We start from the raw sequence: 16,465 nt of genomic DNA, 5'->3' as shown, positions 1-16,465 counted from the left end.
CATCTCTGACTATCTATTAGACATCTTGAATTGGATATATTGTAGATATCATAACATATCACATTCAAAATTAAACTCATTATCTTTCCTCCAAAGTTCTCTCCTCTTCCTAACTTTTCTGTTACTCTTGAGGGCACATCATCATAGTCGCTCAAACTAGAAACCTAGATGCCACCCTTCATTCCTCACTCTTTCACAGCCACATTCCTCTCAACCAATATACCCCACCCCACCCCCAGCCCCTTTTCCATTGTGTTGCCAAGGCTTATCAATTTTACTTTTGTAATGTTTTTCATATATCTCCCCTTCTCTGACATTGCCACCTTCTTGGTGTAGACCCTCATTACTTCACACCTAGACTGTTAACAGTAGCCTGCCTCAAGTCTCTCTCCATTCTCATCCATCCATCATCCACTCATCTGTCAGAGTGGTCTTTCTAAAGAGCAGGACTGACCATGTCACACACTACTCTGTAAGCCCCTATTCTATAAATTTTCATAACTCTGTTACTTCAGAATCAAATATAAAATCTTTATCTGGCTTTTAAAGCCCTTTAATCTAGCTTCTTCCTACCATTCCACTTCACCTTACTCTGCCTCATGATCTCTGAGATAGAATTATGCTGACTTCCTTGCCTTTCCTTATACAAGACCCTCCATCTCCTAACTCTGCATTTTCCCTGGCTATTGCCCACACTTAGAATTCTTTTCTTCCTCATCTCCATCTCTTAGGTTTTTTTGGCTTGTTTCAAATCCTAGATGATGATTCACCTTCTACAAGAAGCCTTTCCCAAGTTCTTTCAAAGCCAGATTAGCTCTAATTTATTCTATTAGTATCTTATCTTTGGTACTTGTTGAATGCTGCCCCTTCTGTTAGCCTAGGAGCTCCTGGAGAGCAGGGACTGACTATTAATTAATGGTAGTGTTGAGGGACAGGAGCTGGCTTTCTCTGTTTCCTCAGCTCTTAGCATAGTGTGAGTAGATATCTAAAAAGTGCTTGTTGACACCTTCATTGAATGTATGAAGTAAAAAAAGAGCAGGCTGTGCTGGCTTGTATCTTGGACTTCCTTAGATAGATAGTTCATTGCTAAACAAGTTTGGCAGCTCTCCTTAGAAAACGCTGTGACATGATGGCAAAGAATGAGCAGACTACAGAAAAAGGCAGTACTGGTTGAGTTCTAAAGAAGGCCTGGGATTATTCCGCACCTTTTACAGTTAATTGGCTTCTTTAGATTGCCTGGTGCCCTTAAGCTGCTGGCTCCATGACTCAATCTCCCTTCTGGGCATAGAACCAGCATCAGCATGTTGTAGATTTGCCTTTCTAGCAGAGAGAGGGTGAACTGGTTCAGTTTCATTTTAGCAAGCCTCAGCATGCTTCTTCAAAGGCCCAGCAAACTCTTAGCTTTAAGAGTTGTTCAGAGCCAATAGTGAACTGTCATCGTAATGATCAGTTCTATTTTCCAAAGCCCCTAAATATAATCTTTTTCATTTGACATGGACTGCTAAATAGAATGCATTTCAGGACCATTTCACATTTCTCTGTTCTCAGCTTTATTCTGTTCTCCCTCTGGTAAATTACGTGAAGATCCTCAGGGCAAAATGATGCTGCTGAATAGAAGGACTACTGATTAGGCAGTGATTGTGGTGGGACATCTTGCCATATGTACCATTTGACAGTGCTGCTGTGTCTACTTTCTGTCTACAAAAATCATTAGAAGCCAATATTGGATCCTTTGCTTGCTTAAGAATCTACCTGTTCACAAGGGCTAAATCTCTATCTTCCATTCAGCAAATCTTCTCACAGCATGCCAAGTGGAAGACAGCATTTTGGCACCTCCTTTTTAGAGGATTGTCAAAACAATGTAAAGAAACAAATTTGAAAGTTAAAAATCTCTCTTCAGGGCAGTGACCCACCATGATTCATTCTATGGGCTTAATGATATTGGTGCTGCCTGACCCCTGACTGAATGGTGATGGATTCAAGATGCACAGTGAGGCACATATTTATCATTGGAACAGTTGGGGTTTATTTTGCCTCGTGTATATTTGTTATAAGGGGGGGGGGATGTCATTTTTTTTTCCAGTTAGGAGAGGTAGGAGGGACAGAAAATAAATGTTTATTAAATGAAAAAATGTCGAGGGAATAAAAAAAAACATTAAAAGATTTTTGACTAGGAATTGAAGAATAGAGACTAATAAAGACATTTGAGAATAGGGTAAGAGGATGGTTTGAGAGGAAAGGGATTTTAAGTTTTAAAATACTGGAATAAAGAAACTTAGTTTGAAAAAAAAATGTCAAATTGCCAAAAAGAGTGCCAGATTAAAAAACAGCTGAGAAATAACCTATTTGTTTTATCTCAACTTATTTTAAAAATGTTGATGCTCTGACAAAAGCATTATATGTACAAAAAACCCCAAAGACAGAAGTTGACTACTAAAAGTGGTAGATTGCTTGCTCACTGCTCAGAAGTTTTAAAACCAACATTGTTAATATCGTTTTCCCTAAAGTAGAGTTCATATAATCCTAAAGATGAACAGAGAAAGAAAAGCAGAGAGGAAGTGAATCCCAGAGCAGGAAATAGCACCAAATCCAGGGCTCACAGGAAGCCTAGTTCTTTGGAGATTTTCCAGGAAGTTAGTTGAATAATTTTTTTAAAATCTAAGTTATTGCTTATTGCTGGCCTGAAACCTGGTGTGGCTAAATCTTATATTCTATCTAACCATGATTGGCTCCTATTGAACTGCTGAGCTTGCCCTCCTTCCTGACTTGATGGCATGTTTGAATCTTGCCTTTTTTACTTTGGTTGCTGCCCAAACCTTCATTATTAACTTGCTTAAGAAAGTCAATAATTTTATTTAAATGTATTAAATCTGGAAAGAATTTCCTTGCTTAGTTTTTAGGATGTAGGAATGGAAGATCACCCCAAGATTCTGCTATTTATTCAAGTAAGGTATCTAATATTTAAGGTTTCACATAGGAGGGGAAATTGGAATATAGATGCCCAAAGTATTGACTTTTAGACTGTATTCTATCTTATTCCATCACTCTTAGTACTTTTTTCCCTTGATGTAACTTACTCCAAGCTAGAAGACTGTAGCTTAAGACCCGTGACTGGGAGGTATTGGTCACCTGAACTTATTCCAAGCATGGGGCTATTCAGAAGATTTCAGGACATTCTATGCTGCTCCTATACCTGTTCTAGGCTAATCCAGAGGATTGTTTAGGTTGGGCCCAGAACTGTACCCATTTTGTTGTCTGGAAGTTGGTGTCCTAGTATATCAATCAAAATTTTGCTCAGCAGTGTTTTGAAAAGATAGAATTAAGTTAATGTCTTCCAGGTTCAATGTTGACACAAGGACCATATCCAGTTTCCTCCTCCTCCTCTTGCTTGCTGCTTGCTCTACATGCCCCAACTCCTCTGTCCTCCTCCCCCAGAAGGAAATCCTGAGCAGCCTGTTCAACTAGAAAATCAGTGACTAGGTAGATGTAGTTTCTCATCCGAACTTTTCTAGCCTAAATTATGTGTAGAGTAAATTGAGTAGAGAATTTAATGTAATATCAAGTTAGCATAGAAAAAAGAACCTCAATGGAATATACTTGCTTTCTGCATTGGTTTACTGCTTAGCACTTGTACAAAGGCCTACAGCCAAAATAGAGTATCCAAAAAGACATTTTCACATTCATCTCAACCTGTAAAACACACATTCCTCACAAAACTCCTAATTACAGTACAAACTGGAGGTGTGGTCAAGGAACCTTGAGCTGCAGCATCTGTCTGAGTTGGAATAGTTCTCTATCAGCATCATTTTAGCTGTTCTCTTTTTCATCTTGATTCACTCCCTCTCTTGTCTCCACTAAATCTAAAGAACTAAACTTTTTTCTTTACAGTGCTGAGGAATGTAAACAAGTTTGCTGGGCCTTGAGGGACTTCACCAGGTTGTTTCGATAACTTGAGCTCCTGTACTGTGCCTGTCTCCCAGGTGAGTTGAGTATAAATGCCAGCTCTGTAGGAATCATCAGGTTGGTAGTAATGGTGACTAGGTTTCAATGAAAGCCAACCTCAGGCCTATAGGGTGAAGGTCTTAAGAAGTGAATATATTGTAGTGATCATTTGGGGGCATTCTTTTAACTAAGTGGCTTTAATTGACATATAATGAAGGAAGTGTTTGTCACTTTCTTCTGGATTGCATTCCTTCCTTGTGGGAATTGAGCCAAGCTTGAGCAGCACTGACCCTGTCCTGAATTTTTGCAAGTTGATCCCTTCTTTCTTCCTTTTTATGCCCAACACACACGCATGCACTGCACAGTCTCTCTGTCTCTCTCATTCTTAGGAAGCTGCATATAAAAAGTGACAAGCGATTAAGTCTTTTTAATCATGTATATGTCTGATGTGTAGTAGGTAACTGTTTTGGTCATGAAGAACTTTGGTAGGATTGGGAAATACTGCCTTAAGAATCATTTATCAGCACTCGTTGCCAGCCTGAGTTTTCAGGATTAGCAAAACTTCTATTATAATAATTGGAAAGCAGCACTGAAAGTTTTTGATACAGACCAAAGCAAGTGCCAGCTTCCTTTATAGGCTGCCTGCTGCGGGGTTCTTACATTTTGCTAGAGAATTCTTGCCTGACAAATTTTCCAGTAAAGAGAGCTCAGCAGTTCAGAAAAACAGGGCCAGATTGTAGGGCCAAGGCCTCACCCAAGGCAGTTTGTGTCTATGCTACTAGATTTGTTTGTAGACTGATGATAACTGCTTATCTTCCCAAGAGGACATTCTGATGGGTGGGCAAGATTCCGAGGTCTGGGAGTGACGGGGATATTCGGCAATCTCTTCTGGCTAAGGATGGTTTTTTCAATTCCTAAATGGCTCAACCACATCAGGCACCATCAGGATTTGTGATGTCCATTGTTAAACTTAGAGTGGATATTTAATTGTTTTTAAGTGATGACGACCCTGATGCCTCAGACTCCTCTTGGCAGTAGTCTCTAGTCTCAGATTTGGTGATGGTGCTGAGAGTAGAAGCCTAGTTATAGTACAGAGAGGAGAGAGGCTAGTTGCACCAAATAGTTTAGTCATGAGAAGATGAGACGCTCTGGAGGCCAGAGGAGCTCTGCTTGGTAGCCTAGTTCTTTAAAAATGTTACTCTCTGCACTGATAATTAGCTACCTTCTCTTTTTTTTCCTCCAGGATTGTCTTTTTATTAGAAGACAGGATAATCGAAAACAAGAATGTGTCTCACAATCAGAAACCTTCCTTGTGGCAGAGGGACTTTGACTCCCTTTCACCAGTGCTGTCACAGCAAACAGGGAGAGACTCCGGCCTCCTGGGACTGGCCTGTGGGGAGTTCCTGTTTATGAGGGAGAGGGCAAATCAGAGTGATTTTTTTTTTTTTAAGGATGGCTGCAGCCTGTCCAGCATGGTGGGAGGGAAGCTGGTTTCCTGATGGACTCATTTTTAAAAAGGGAAAAAATGTTTAAAAAAAAAAGGAAAAGCTAAATGGAAACCTGAAGAGAAACATTTGCCTGGCAACAAAAAAACCCAGAAACACCACACTAAAAGTAGCATACTTTCTGTGAAATGAAACAAAAACCACACAATGGAATTACTTATAGAAATGTGGAGATTGAAATGAATTAACCAAATTGCTGCATTGGGAAAGCAGGAAAAAAAATACATCTTGGAGGTGTTTTGGTGGGTTTTTTTGGGGGGAGGGGTATTTTGTTTTATTTTGTTGGGGGCGGGGATCCAAGTGGAATAAGGATTTCTCCTACCCTTCAGTTCTCTCCCCCTTAAATTTGACGTTCAGACTAGGAACAATGAGCAAGGGAGCTAGAGCTAGGCCTGGCCTGTACATGTGGTTCACCAGAAAGTCAGGGAAGGATGGGAGCATCGAAATTCAAGCCCACCCCAACTCTGGCCCCATTCAGACCCCTAAGTCTACTTGTATCTGGCTCATCCAGTCGTCAGCCTCGTGGAGAAGAGTCCAAAACTGGGGGAGTCATATATATATATTATATATATATATATTTTCTCTTTTTTAGGTGTTTTTTTAAAAAAAAAATTTTCGAGGTATTTTTTTTCTTTTTTTTTTCCCAGATATGGGAAAGAGGAAAAGGGGGTTGAGATTTAAAGAGGTGTGTTTTACGGGGCTGACCAATAACTATTTTATTCAAAGATTTGGAAATTATTTTATGGGGGTGGGGGGAACCAAAAGCAGATCTTAACATTTCAAAGCAATGTAGCCCTGCGCAGGTGTTGGACTTGAGCGCGTTGTTCCGTCTGGTGTTGTAGCCATCTCGAGAACAAACCAACAACAAAAAAATAAACTAAAAAAAAATAAATTTTAAAAAACGTTAATTTGTGTTTCTCTGTCTTCTCTACTACTCTTTCTTTGGTTATTCTCTTCCCCTAATTTGCATGTTCCTCCCCTCCCCCAATAGCTTTGAAAGGTCAAGATGGATACTGTGGCTATTTTATAGGCAGGGGATAAGCTTCTGCCTAGAGTGTTACTATAAGCTTATGATAGTTCTCTCAACTTAGGGCAGCTAGGTGGCTTGGGCAAAATTGATACTATCTTCTGTTAGGCAAAAGAGCGGTGAATACTAGATAGCTGGGAATTGGTGTCAATTTTAAGGCAGAAGAAGGTACGGGTTTAAAAAATAATTCTTTTATCCTTCTTAAAGGCCTGGTCCCAATGTCCCTCAACTTACTTCTTCAAGTCTAAAATCCTTACTTTGCATGCAAGTCTTTATGGAAGGAGGGTAGCCGTACCAGCTGACAAAACACCAGTGTGGGTGTATTTCCACTAATGTCAGTGTCCGACACAGCTGGGGTGAGGAGTGCCGCGTACTCATTGTGAAGGTGACAGAGAGTGATGTAGCTGACTCGGTACCAGGCAGTCCAGCCTGGGTCGCTGGGAAGGAAGAAGCCGGAGTGAAGGCAGCATGGCCTGGAGATGGTGGAGAAGTGAGTTTTGTTTGCTTGTGTTTAGATCCACAGCACTCAGCACAGTGCTTGGCCCACTAAGCACTCAATAAATGGTTTTTCATCATTAATCAGTTTCCTAATTTCCACACGAGGAGCCCATTCCTATCCCCCTCCTATGTCCCAGCTGTTGTATCTTTCAAGGTTGAGGCCTGGCCTTTGGAGGAAGGCGCATGAAATCTCTTTTCACCTGTGACCTGGCCGGAGGAAACACCCCGCCCCAACTTTTCCCATTTCCTTTGAGAAGAAAATCCGGGCTTGACTCCCCTGTTTCCTCGGATGAGTATTTGGAATGGTTGAGAGCTGTCCCGACAACTTTCCGGAGCTGAGGTGGCCGCAGCACTTCATCCTTCCCCATTCGACCCATCTGTATTCTGGCAGGATCTTAACCCATTTTGGGGAGCACAGCCTAATTGTGCTTTCGTCTCGGCCAATAGCAAGATTAGAGCAATGGGCCATGTAGAAGGCCGGCTCCCTCTTTCCAAGGTGGAAGCTAGTTTTGGTGTCCCAGAGTGGAAAAGGCCTTTCCATCTTAAGATTTACTGTGAGTTTTATGATCTTTGTGCAAATACTAAACAAGAGGGAGGAGAGGCCTATTAACATAAGAAAGGCAGATTTGGGTTCTTTCCAGTGGGAGGTGGGGCTGAACTAATCCCAACTCTTTTTATGGCAGTGAAGCTCAAGAGTCAAATGACTAAGGCATTAAATTATCCAGGAGCATTTATGAAAGTTCCCAGTATGTGCCGGACACTAGGGATACAATACAAAAATGATTGGCCTTAGGAAGTTTGCATTCTACTGGGGAATGATAATGTTCACAGGGCAATAAATACAGAATTTAGAAAACAAGAATATGCAACAAGGTGGCTCAGTGCATAGAGACAGGCCCAGAGATGGGAGATCCTGGGTTCAAATTTGGCCTTAGATGTTTCCTAGCTGTGTGACCCTGGGCAAGTCACTTAATCCCCATTTCCTAACCCTTTTGCCTTGGAACTTAGTATTGATTCTGAGATGGGAGGTAAGGATTTTTTAAAGTAAAAAAACTAATGCATACTTTAATAGAACACCCCCTTGCCTTATAATCACCCCATTACTTGATGTTCTTCCAAATGTTAAAAACAAAAAAAACCCTAATAATATCTTTGTTAAACAACAATGCAAAGATTAGGTAGAAATGACCGTAGGGGGCAGCTGGGTGGCTCAGTGGATTGAGAGCCAGGCCTAGAGACTGGAGGTCCCAGGTTCAAATTCGGCCTCAGACTTCCCAGCTGTGTGACCCTGGGCAAGTGACTTGACCCCCATTGCCTAGCCCTTACCACTCTTCTGCCTTGGAGCCAATACATAGTATTGACTCCAAGAAGGAAGGTAAGGGTTTAAAAAAAAAATGACTGTAGTCATACTATTCCTGGTTAACATCAGATAGTCCTATAGAAAATACTTTGTATGCTATGAAAGTCTTAAGAAGTGCTTAAAAAGCACTATGGGCTTCCACAAATCACTTTCATGCCTCAAAACATGAATATATTTTTAAAAATTCTCAATAGAGCAACTATGCTGTGGACATTGAGATGATAGTTTCACTGGAGCTAACTATAAACAGGGTGAATTGCTCACTCCTATAACACCTCAGAGTGCTGGGGTGCTAGATAGAACCTTTTGTTCTTAGGACTATGAAAATGGGCACCCTAGAGAAAATCGGGAAAGACGAGCCGATGTCACCAAGGACTTGCAGAAGTCCTCTCTCCTCAGGGGTTGGACATGTTCTGGCCCTAAGATCTTTAGCATCTTGCAGCACAACTTACAGCACAAATGTTTTTATCCTTTTCTGAACAGTGGTGACACACATTTTCTTTAGAACTTGTTGAATAAATAGGTCTTTAAATCTCCCCTGCTTTCCCCCCTTTTCAAATTACTTTCAACCAAGCAACCCACCAGCAAACAGCACACGAATGTAACCTAGTGGAGGTGGGTGCTGACAACTGAGGAATCAGAAAAGGAAGGACCACCTTGAAAGGTGGTCCAGCAAGAGGGAGAAGGGATGCCCCAACCTGTACACAGGTGCAAATCAGAGCATCCTCCAACTGCATTCAGTAGCACTTGAGCAAAAATGGCATGAGGTGGGTGTCATCCATGATTGTAGTCCAGAAAGATGAGTGGCAAAAGAATGAGAAGACAAGGGATCCAAAAGCCAAGGATGAACTGGTTAAACAGGTGAAAATTTGCCAGTGGGAAGTGAATCTGGAGCAGGGGAAATAGCCTGGGGAAAGGGTCCAGTGGTGAGGCTGCAAAAGGATGTAGAATGGGGTTGTGAGTGGGGAGGCACAGGGAGAAATGAAAGACTGGAGGTGAAGTCCAGCGACAGGAATTTCACAACTGTGGACATGGACCATTGGTGGGTGATGAGAAGATCAAGGTTATGGCCCTCCCTAGGAGTGTGGCTGAGATGGTATCACTTGCTGCGGGGGGAACTGGGTAAGGCACCCCAAGTAGCCCATTTCACCAACATTTGGTTGGAAAGCAGGGCTACTCCCATAGGATGAAATGAGGATTGAAGCAAGACATTCTGTCCCTGGTTAACATCAGATACGTGTTGGGGATGGGTGGATGATGATACTGGAAACAGGTAAGAGCAACCCAGATGAGCCCATAAACGTGTAACCCTTTAATGTTATCGTGGCTCATCTCAGCCACAATTCACCCTCACAGCCATTTAAAATTACATTTTTAGAAATCCCATTTCCTGCTCCAGCTGTTCGCTATGCCCTCACAAGGGGGAATAGCAGCCACCTTAAATTGTGGCTCCTTTGTGAAGCAAGTGTCTTTGTACACTTGGCCTCTAGGAATAAGATCTGCTGCCCCTCAGAGTTGCTATTGTCCTCCACTGGGGGCTGCCTGATCAGCAGCACTTTGGTTCCTTCCATTGAAAGTGGGGGCTTTGCTTCCTATTTGGAAGCAGCACTACCTTTTCCTATAAGGTCCCAGAAATCCTGTGCTCTAAGCCTCCCATAGAAAGTGGTGGCTAAGTTCCTCCTCATGCAGCTCAGTGAAGCTCTGGCAGCCCAAAGCCAGGCATCATCTTCCCTGCTTGGGCTGGTAGGAGGAACCCAGGAACTTGCCACCCTGCACCTTCTTCTCTGAGCACGGAGGCTGGTCCATGCTCGCTCTAATGGTGGCCACTGGGTCTTGGGCACACTGAGGTCAGTTCTCTTATAGAAGCTAGTGAGGGATGGGTGATGAGCCGCTGCTTCACTGATGCATGCCAACTTGGTGAACAGGCCAGGGCCCTGTGCCAGCTGGGGCAGAGGGGGCGGGTGGCAGTCGCTGGTGTTGCTGCCAAATGTGATGCAGCTCCTTGAACTGCTCCACCATCCTGTCCTTTAGGTCTGGGTTTGAGATCTGCAGCCGGATGCTGTCAGCGGACCAGGAAAGCTCCCCTGAGAACATTTCTAAGAGCAACCGAGCTGCTACTGGCACCACCTGGAGGAGAGGGAGAGGGAAGGAGATAGGAATACCTTGGGTGGCTACTCTCTCCAACACCCCAGATAAGCCTGGAAGCAGAAATTGAGGCAGGGGAGTGATCGTCCGATTCTGGGCTACAAGGGATCTCAAGAGCAACCCAATTTGATTATTTCACTTTTGAGGAAAAGGACCCAATCAATTGGCAAACATTTGGGTGCTGTGCCCTGTGCTAAACACTGAGGATATGAAGAAAAATGGGGAAACATTTCCTTAAACAGGCTACATTCTAGTACAAAACAGACAGCACACAAATCAATAGAGGGTAGAGTAAAGGTCAGCTGGGTGCCTCAGTGGATAGAGACAAGAAATCCTGGGTTCAAATGTGGCCTCAGCCATTTCCTAGCTGTGTGACCCTGGGCATTGCCTAGCCCACATTGCCTAGCCCTTATTGCTCTTATGCCTTGGAATCTATATGCAGTATTGATTCTAAGATGAAGGGTAAGAGGAGGGGGAGAGAAAGAGGGTGGGAAGAGAGGGAAGAAGAGAGACAGAAGAAGGTGAGGGAGAGGGAAAGAGAGGGTAGGAGAGAGAAAGGATAGAGGAGTAGAGAGAGAGATAGGAGGGAGAGAGGATGAGGAGGAGGGGAGGGGGAGGAAGAGAGGAAGAGAGAAAGAGAGAGGGGAGAGAGGGGGGAGAGGGAGGGAGGGAGAGAGGAAGAGAGTGGGGAAGAGAGAGGAGGGAGGGAAGAGAGAGAGAGGGAGGGAGGAAGAGAGAGGGAGGGAGGGAGGGAGGGAAGAGAGAGGGAGGGAGGGAGGAAGAGAGGGGGGAGGGAGGGAGGAAGAGAGAGAGAGAGAGAGGGAGGGAGAGAGAGGGAGGAAGAGAGGGGGGGAAGAGGGGGGGAGGGAGGGAGAGAGAGAGAGAGAGAGAGAGAGAGAGAGAGAGAGAGAGAGAGAGAGAGAGAGAGAGAGAGAGAGAGAGAGATGGCATTCTGCAGGTGACATTTGAGCCACGGAATCTATGAGGGAATGGGAGGGAGCACATTCTAGATTTGGAAAGCACAGAGAGATGGAAGCTGGGACTCTGAGTGAGTTTTAGGCCAGTATTCCTGAACTAGAGTGGCTGGAAAGGACCAGGTGGTGAAGTCTTTGCGCTTCTTTGTCCAGTCCTTACCTGTACAGTGATGAGTTTCTTCTCCTTAGGTTTTCTATCTGGCCACTCCTCCCCAAAGCAAAAGAAAATCTCGAAGGCCGGTGGAGTCGTGGTCTGGCCCTTTTGAAATAGGATCAGCTCTAAGGGCAGAGAATAGGAGCGAGAAGTTCGTCAGGAAGCGCTAGTCCTCAGCCCGGCACCCAGAATGGCCAGCGGAGGAGCAAACACTTGCGGAGCAGCCGGGGTCAAAAGAAAGCCTACAGCAGAGAAGGGGGGGAGGGCAGGAGAGCAGAGGTCTGGCCTCACCATTGAGGAACTGCTCCAGACTGAACAGCTTTGTCTTTTTCTCTCGCTGGATGGGCCGGGACGTGGCACAAGGTGTGGCACAAGGGCCACTCCAGAACACCTTGCACTGGCAGAGGCGGATGGCATAGAGATCCTGGCCCTGCAGCTGGAGGATGAGCCCTCGGTCTAGCACATCGAGTAACTGGTTGGTATAGAAGCGCTGCTTGTCGCTGGGAATGCCCTCTGGCCCGGGAAAACGCACCTGCTCCAGGCTTACTGGCCCAAAGAGCTCCACTTGCTCCTGCGTGGCCTCCAGCTGACTGTAGAAGAGGCGGCAACCCTGGGGGTTGCTGATGGTGAGAGAATAGGGTGGCTGGCCTCGGTACTGGAACTTGATCTCCAGGTCGGTCACTGCGGAAGGGGACAACCCAGCCGACCCAACGCCCGCGCCCCAGGTGAGCTCCCTCCACAGGTAACCCGGCATCCCAGGATCCTGGAGGATGCCTCGGGCCTCCCTCTCCCTCTCCGCTCAGCTTTTCCTTTTCCTGATAACGCTCTTGGCCGAACGCTCCCAACCCCAGCCATCCCGCGCCTCCGATTCTCCTGCTTACGAGCACAGCGGACGGGTGCCCTGAAGTCACGCCTGTCTAAGCTGTTTTTACTAGCCCGGGAGCCCCCCTGTGTGCCCGCGAGCAGCGGCCACAGCATAAATCCCTGCTGGCTTGCCTCGAGCGCAGGGACTTTGCTCGCACTTGGAGGCGAGTCACAGAATTTCTCAAGGGAAGAAACCCTCATTTGGCCAATTCTCTCTTCTGTTCCTTCCTCCATCCCAGCTGCTTCTCTTGACCCTCCCCATCCCCAGCTCGGAGGTCCTTACATGGCAACATGTGGGGACTTATAAGCAGGTCTGGAAGCGGTTGTTCTGGAGGGGGAGCCAAGCTGGCAGCCAGAGGCCCAGAGCCTGGCAGGACTTCAGGGATCAGTTCCACAAAATTAGCCGGGGGGCCGGGGGGAGGGGCCAGGATGGCTGGCTCTGGAGGGGATGGCCCCAGGCCAAGAGGTGGCTGAAGACTAGGAGATGGCCACTTCTGTTCTTCCTTTGGCACAGGATAGGGGACCATGGCGGGGGCAGGTTGTTTTGGTCCTGTAGCCCAAAAAAAGACAAGTCAACCTCCCCCCCCAGAAGCCCTCCCCAGAAATCCCAGAGCCCAGTGTCTGTCTCTGCCGCTGGTCCTTGCACCCCACCCCAGGACCTCCGGTCCCCTGGGGGCTTCTCTGTACACAGAGGCCTCACATCCCACCTGTGATGCGCAGAGATGGCAACATCCTTTGGAGCTGGTGGGGAGAGAGAAGGAAAGAGCAAGGAAAGTAAGGCATCGTTCTGGTGCTTGGCTATGATGCTCAGGTCACGCATCCCCACCCCAAAGTAACTGGCCCTGCCTTCAGCCTTAGCTTAGCTGAGAGGCTGGATTTGAGGCTAGATCGGTCAGCTGAACACAGGCAGCTCTCCAACCTCCTTCGTCCAAAGAATAGGTCTATCTGTTCTCCATTGCTTATAAAATGGTTGGGCGAATGAAGCCACTTTCACTTCATTTTGAATTTATTTTTAAAAATTAAATTAAATGTTGTTTATTTTTAAAATTAAATTATTTTAATTTTAATAACAAATTTCCCCATGAGTATTCTGAAGTTATAGCACCCAATTTGTCTCCCTTCCTTCTTCCCTCCTCCCCTCCCGGAGCTAGTGAGTCTGGGTGATCCATGTATTATCACACAAAATATATCATGGAACCACTTTCAAAAGTAAAGGCTAGAGGGCAGCTGGGTAGCCCAGGGGGGTGAGAGCCAGGCCTAGACATGGGAGGTCCTGGGTTCAAATGTGACCTCAGACACTTCCCAGCTGTGTGACCCTGGGCAAGTTACTTGACCCCTTTTGCCTAGCCCTTCCCGATCTTCTACCTTGCCTTGGAACCAATACATAGCACTGATTCTAAGGCAGAAAGTAAGGTTAAAAAAAAAGTAAAGGCTACACAAATCAGAAGCACAGCAGGAAGAATCCTTGGCTGAAGAGTCCCAAGAGCAGCCTCCCAATGGAGAAAGCACCCCCGTAAGAGGGAAAACCTTCAGTGGCTCTCCATCCACTACTAAATAAGTACAAACCCCTCTTAGCATTTCCAGTACTCCCCAAGCTAGCACCAAAGTTCTTCCCCAGCTTTCTCCTGCAGCCACACATGGGCACTTTCCCTGCTTGCTTCTCAGATGCCCGGGTGGAGCCCATGTTGTGAGCACAGGCTCTGAGGGGGATTGGTTTTAGCTAAGTGATGGTCCCTACCCTCTCGAAGCTTGAGAGAGAGGGGAGAAAGAAGGCTCTGTGAAAGCCGCAGATCATGCCAATGCAGAGCCATGCTTTCCCCCCTCCATTTCTCAATGTACTTCATGGGAACTTTTGGGAATAAAGGAAGGGTCTTTGCCTACTCGGAGGGGGGGGGGGTTCTGAGAAGACTTCTAGAACAAGATGGCGCTTGAGTTAGAAAATAAGCCAGGGGCTGTTTTTACTTTTTCTCAGTGTTTCCAGCACTTGGTGTAATGCTCAGCATAGAGTAAGCTTCATAAACTTATTAATTGATTGAATTGGGCTTTTATTTTCATTCATTTATTTATTTATCTAAAACCCTAACCTTCTGTCTTAGAATGAATACTAAGTATGGATTCTAAGGCAGAAGAGTGGTAACGGGGATTAAAGGACTTGCCCAAGGTCACACAGCTAGGAAGTGTCTGAGGTTATATTTGAACCCAGGACCTCCCATCTCTGGGCCTGACTCTCAATCCACTGAGCCACCCAGCTGCCCCCTGAATTGGGCTTTTAAAGGATGAGTAGGAATTCATCAAATGAAAAGGCATTCAGGGCATAGAGAAAACCGTGAGCAAAGACACTGAGGTAAGAAAATGTAGGATACGTAGAGGAGACGGGGATCAGTTCAGTTTGGTTGGACCACAAGATAAGTAGAGGGACCTACTATGAGCAAGAGGCTGGAAAGATGAGATGGCAGCCAAGTCTGAAAAGCCTTGAATGTTAGGCAAACAGAGTTTAAACTTCATTCACCTGGCGAGCAATTAGGAGCCCCTGAAGAAGAATGAGATCCGATCTAGGCACAATGACAGATTTCGGAGGCATGGGGTAGAAAAATGGGAAAGCTACTGAAACCATCTAAGTCTGTGGTCATGAGGATGAACATGGGGATGTCCGTACGTAGTGGGAATAGGGCGACTGAGATGCAGATGAGAGATAGAAAAGGCAGTACCAATAGGATTCTGGAACCAATTGGTTTTGCTGTGAGATGAGGAAAGGACAAATGATACAGGTATCATCAAGGTTCTGGACGCAGGAGACAGAAGGAATAGTGATGGTCCCTGAAATAGTGAAGGCAAAAGGAAGAACTGGCTCATGGGGAAAGTAATAAGGCTGTCTTTGCACACGTTGAAGCTCGAGGAACCAGGGGGACAGCCAAGGGGAGACTGGGGTCTGTAGCTCAAAAGAGAAGTCAAGGCTGGAGATAAAACTGCAGGAGTGATCTGTATGGATGGAGGGGAGAGAAGCTATCTTTCCCGCTTGTCAGGTTTCTCACAACATCTTGGCAAGGCAATTATCATGTTCTCCTTTATATTGTCCTTATTTGGTAGGTAATGAAAAAGTAGATAGAGTGATGGGCTTGGAGTGAGGAAGTCATGAATCTTCAAGTTCCACCAAAGACACTTATTAGATATAGGACTCTGGGCAAGTCACATAAGCTCTCTCAGACTCAATTCCCTCATCTGCAAAATGGAGACAATGAGAGTACCTACTTCATAGGGTGATTGTGTGGAATACATGAAATAACACGTAAAGGGCTTTGCAAACTTTGAAGTAACATAAATGCTAGCAGTTATTATTGTCAACATCTGCCTTTTCCTCTTTGTAGATTATAAGCACCTTGAAACCAGGATCTATCTGCTCTATATCCTTAATGTCTATTACAGAGATTGGGAATGCTTGTGCTTAATGTTTGTTGAATGCCAAATCTTAGAGAAAAAGATGAGGAACAACTTCCTAAGAGTACCTTAATCTTAGAGGCTAATTATGTGGAGGAGGGAGTTTAGAGGCATCCTACCACCAACTGTTCCCCCCACCTCAATCTGGTTCTGTTTTAGAACTCACCTCCTCTTCCTCCTCGTCTTCTTCTTCACCAGGCAGGGATTCTGAAGGAAACAAAGAAAGGAGACAGGAGGGAAGCTGGGCAGCATGGGAGGAAGTGATGTCCAAGAACTCAGAGGTTCCACTGAAACCAAGGAAATCAAGGCCACAGATTGGGTTGCCACTGCCTAACACTGAAACTCCAAAGAGGGGTAGCTGGCTGGCCCAGTAGATTGAGATCCAGGCCTAGAGACAGGGTTAGGAGGGGTCCTAGGCTCAAATCTGGCCTCATATACTTCCTAGCTATTTATCCTGGGCAAGTCACTTAACCCCTTTGCTTAGCCTTTCCTTACCACTCTTCTGCCTTAGAACCAATACACAGTATTGATTCTAAAATGGAAGGTAAGGACTCTTCTGCC

General features: G+C 45.4%; 2 protein-coding genes across 3 annotated transcripts in view; one reads left to right on the top strand and one right to left on the bottom strand.

The window, feature by feature from the left end:
- The window catches only part of TNPO3 (transportin 3), a 125,750-nt gene extending 119,395 nt beyond the window's left edge, over positions 1-6,355 (top strand). For both annotated transcript variants that reach the window (XM_001366676.4, XM_056799690.1), the window contains 2 exons: positions 3,889-3,980; positions 5,186-6,355. In XM_001366676.4, the coding sequence (XP_001366713.1) occupies positions 3,889-3,949 (61 nt within the window). In that variant the 3' untranslated portion in view covers positions 3,950-3,980; positions 5,186-6,355. The remainder of the gene's footprint in view (positions 1-3,888; positions 3,981-5,185) is intronic.
- A 3,276-nt stretch (positions 6,356-9,631) lies between these two features.
- IRF5 (interferon regulatory factor 5) overlaps positions 9,632-16,465 on the bottom strand; it is a 23,824-nt gene continuing 16,990 nt past the window's right edge. Inside the window, exons 2-7 of the mRNA XM_056800658.1 lie at positions 16,071-16,292; positions 13,177-13,210; positions 12,753-13,019; positions 11,897-12,286; positions 11,612-11,730; positions 9,632-10,459 (exon numbers count right to left, since the gene is read on the bottom strand). Coding sequence (XP_056656636.1) covers positions 10,229-10,459; positions 11,612-11,730; positions 11,897-12,286; positions 12,753-13,019; positions 13,177-13,210; positions 16,071-16,292 — 1,263 coding nt within the window. The 3' untranslated portion in view covers positions 9,632-10,228. The remainder of the gene's footprint in view (positions 10,460-11,611; positions 11,731-11,896; positions 12,287-12,752; positions 13,020-13,176; positions 13,211-16,070; positions 16,293-16,465) is intronic.

Source organism: Monodelphis domestica, chromosome 5, assembly GCF_027887165.1.
Source record: "Monodelphis domestica isolate mMonDom1 chromosome 5, mMonDom1.pri, whole genome shotgun sequence".
Classification (NCBI taxonomy): domain Eukaryota; kingdom Metazoa; phylum Chordata; class Mammalia; order Didelphimorphia; family Didelphidae; genus Monodelphis; species Monodelphis domestica.
Note: the sequence above shows the minus strand (reverse complement) of the source record. Positions and strands in the feature narration are given on the sequence as shown.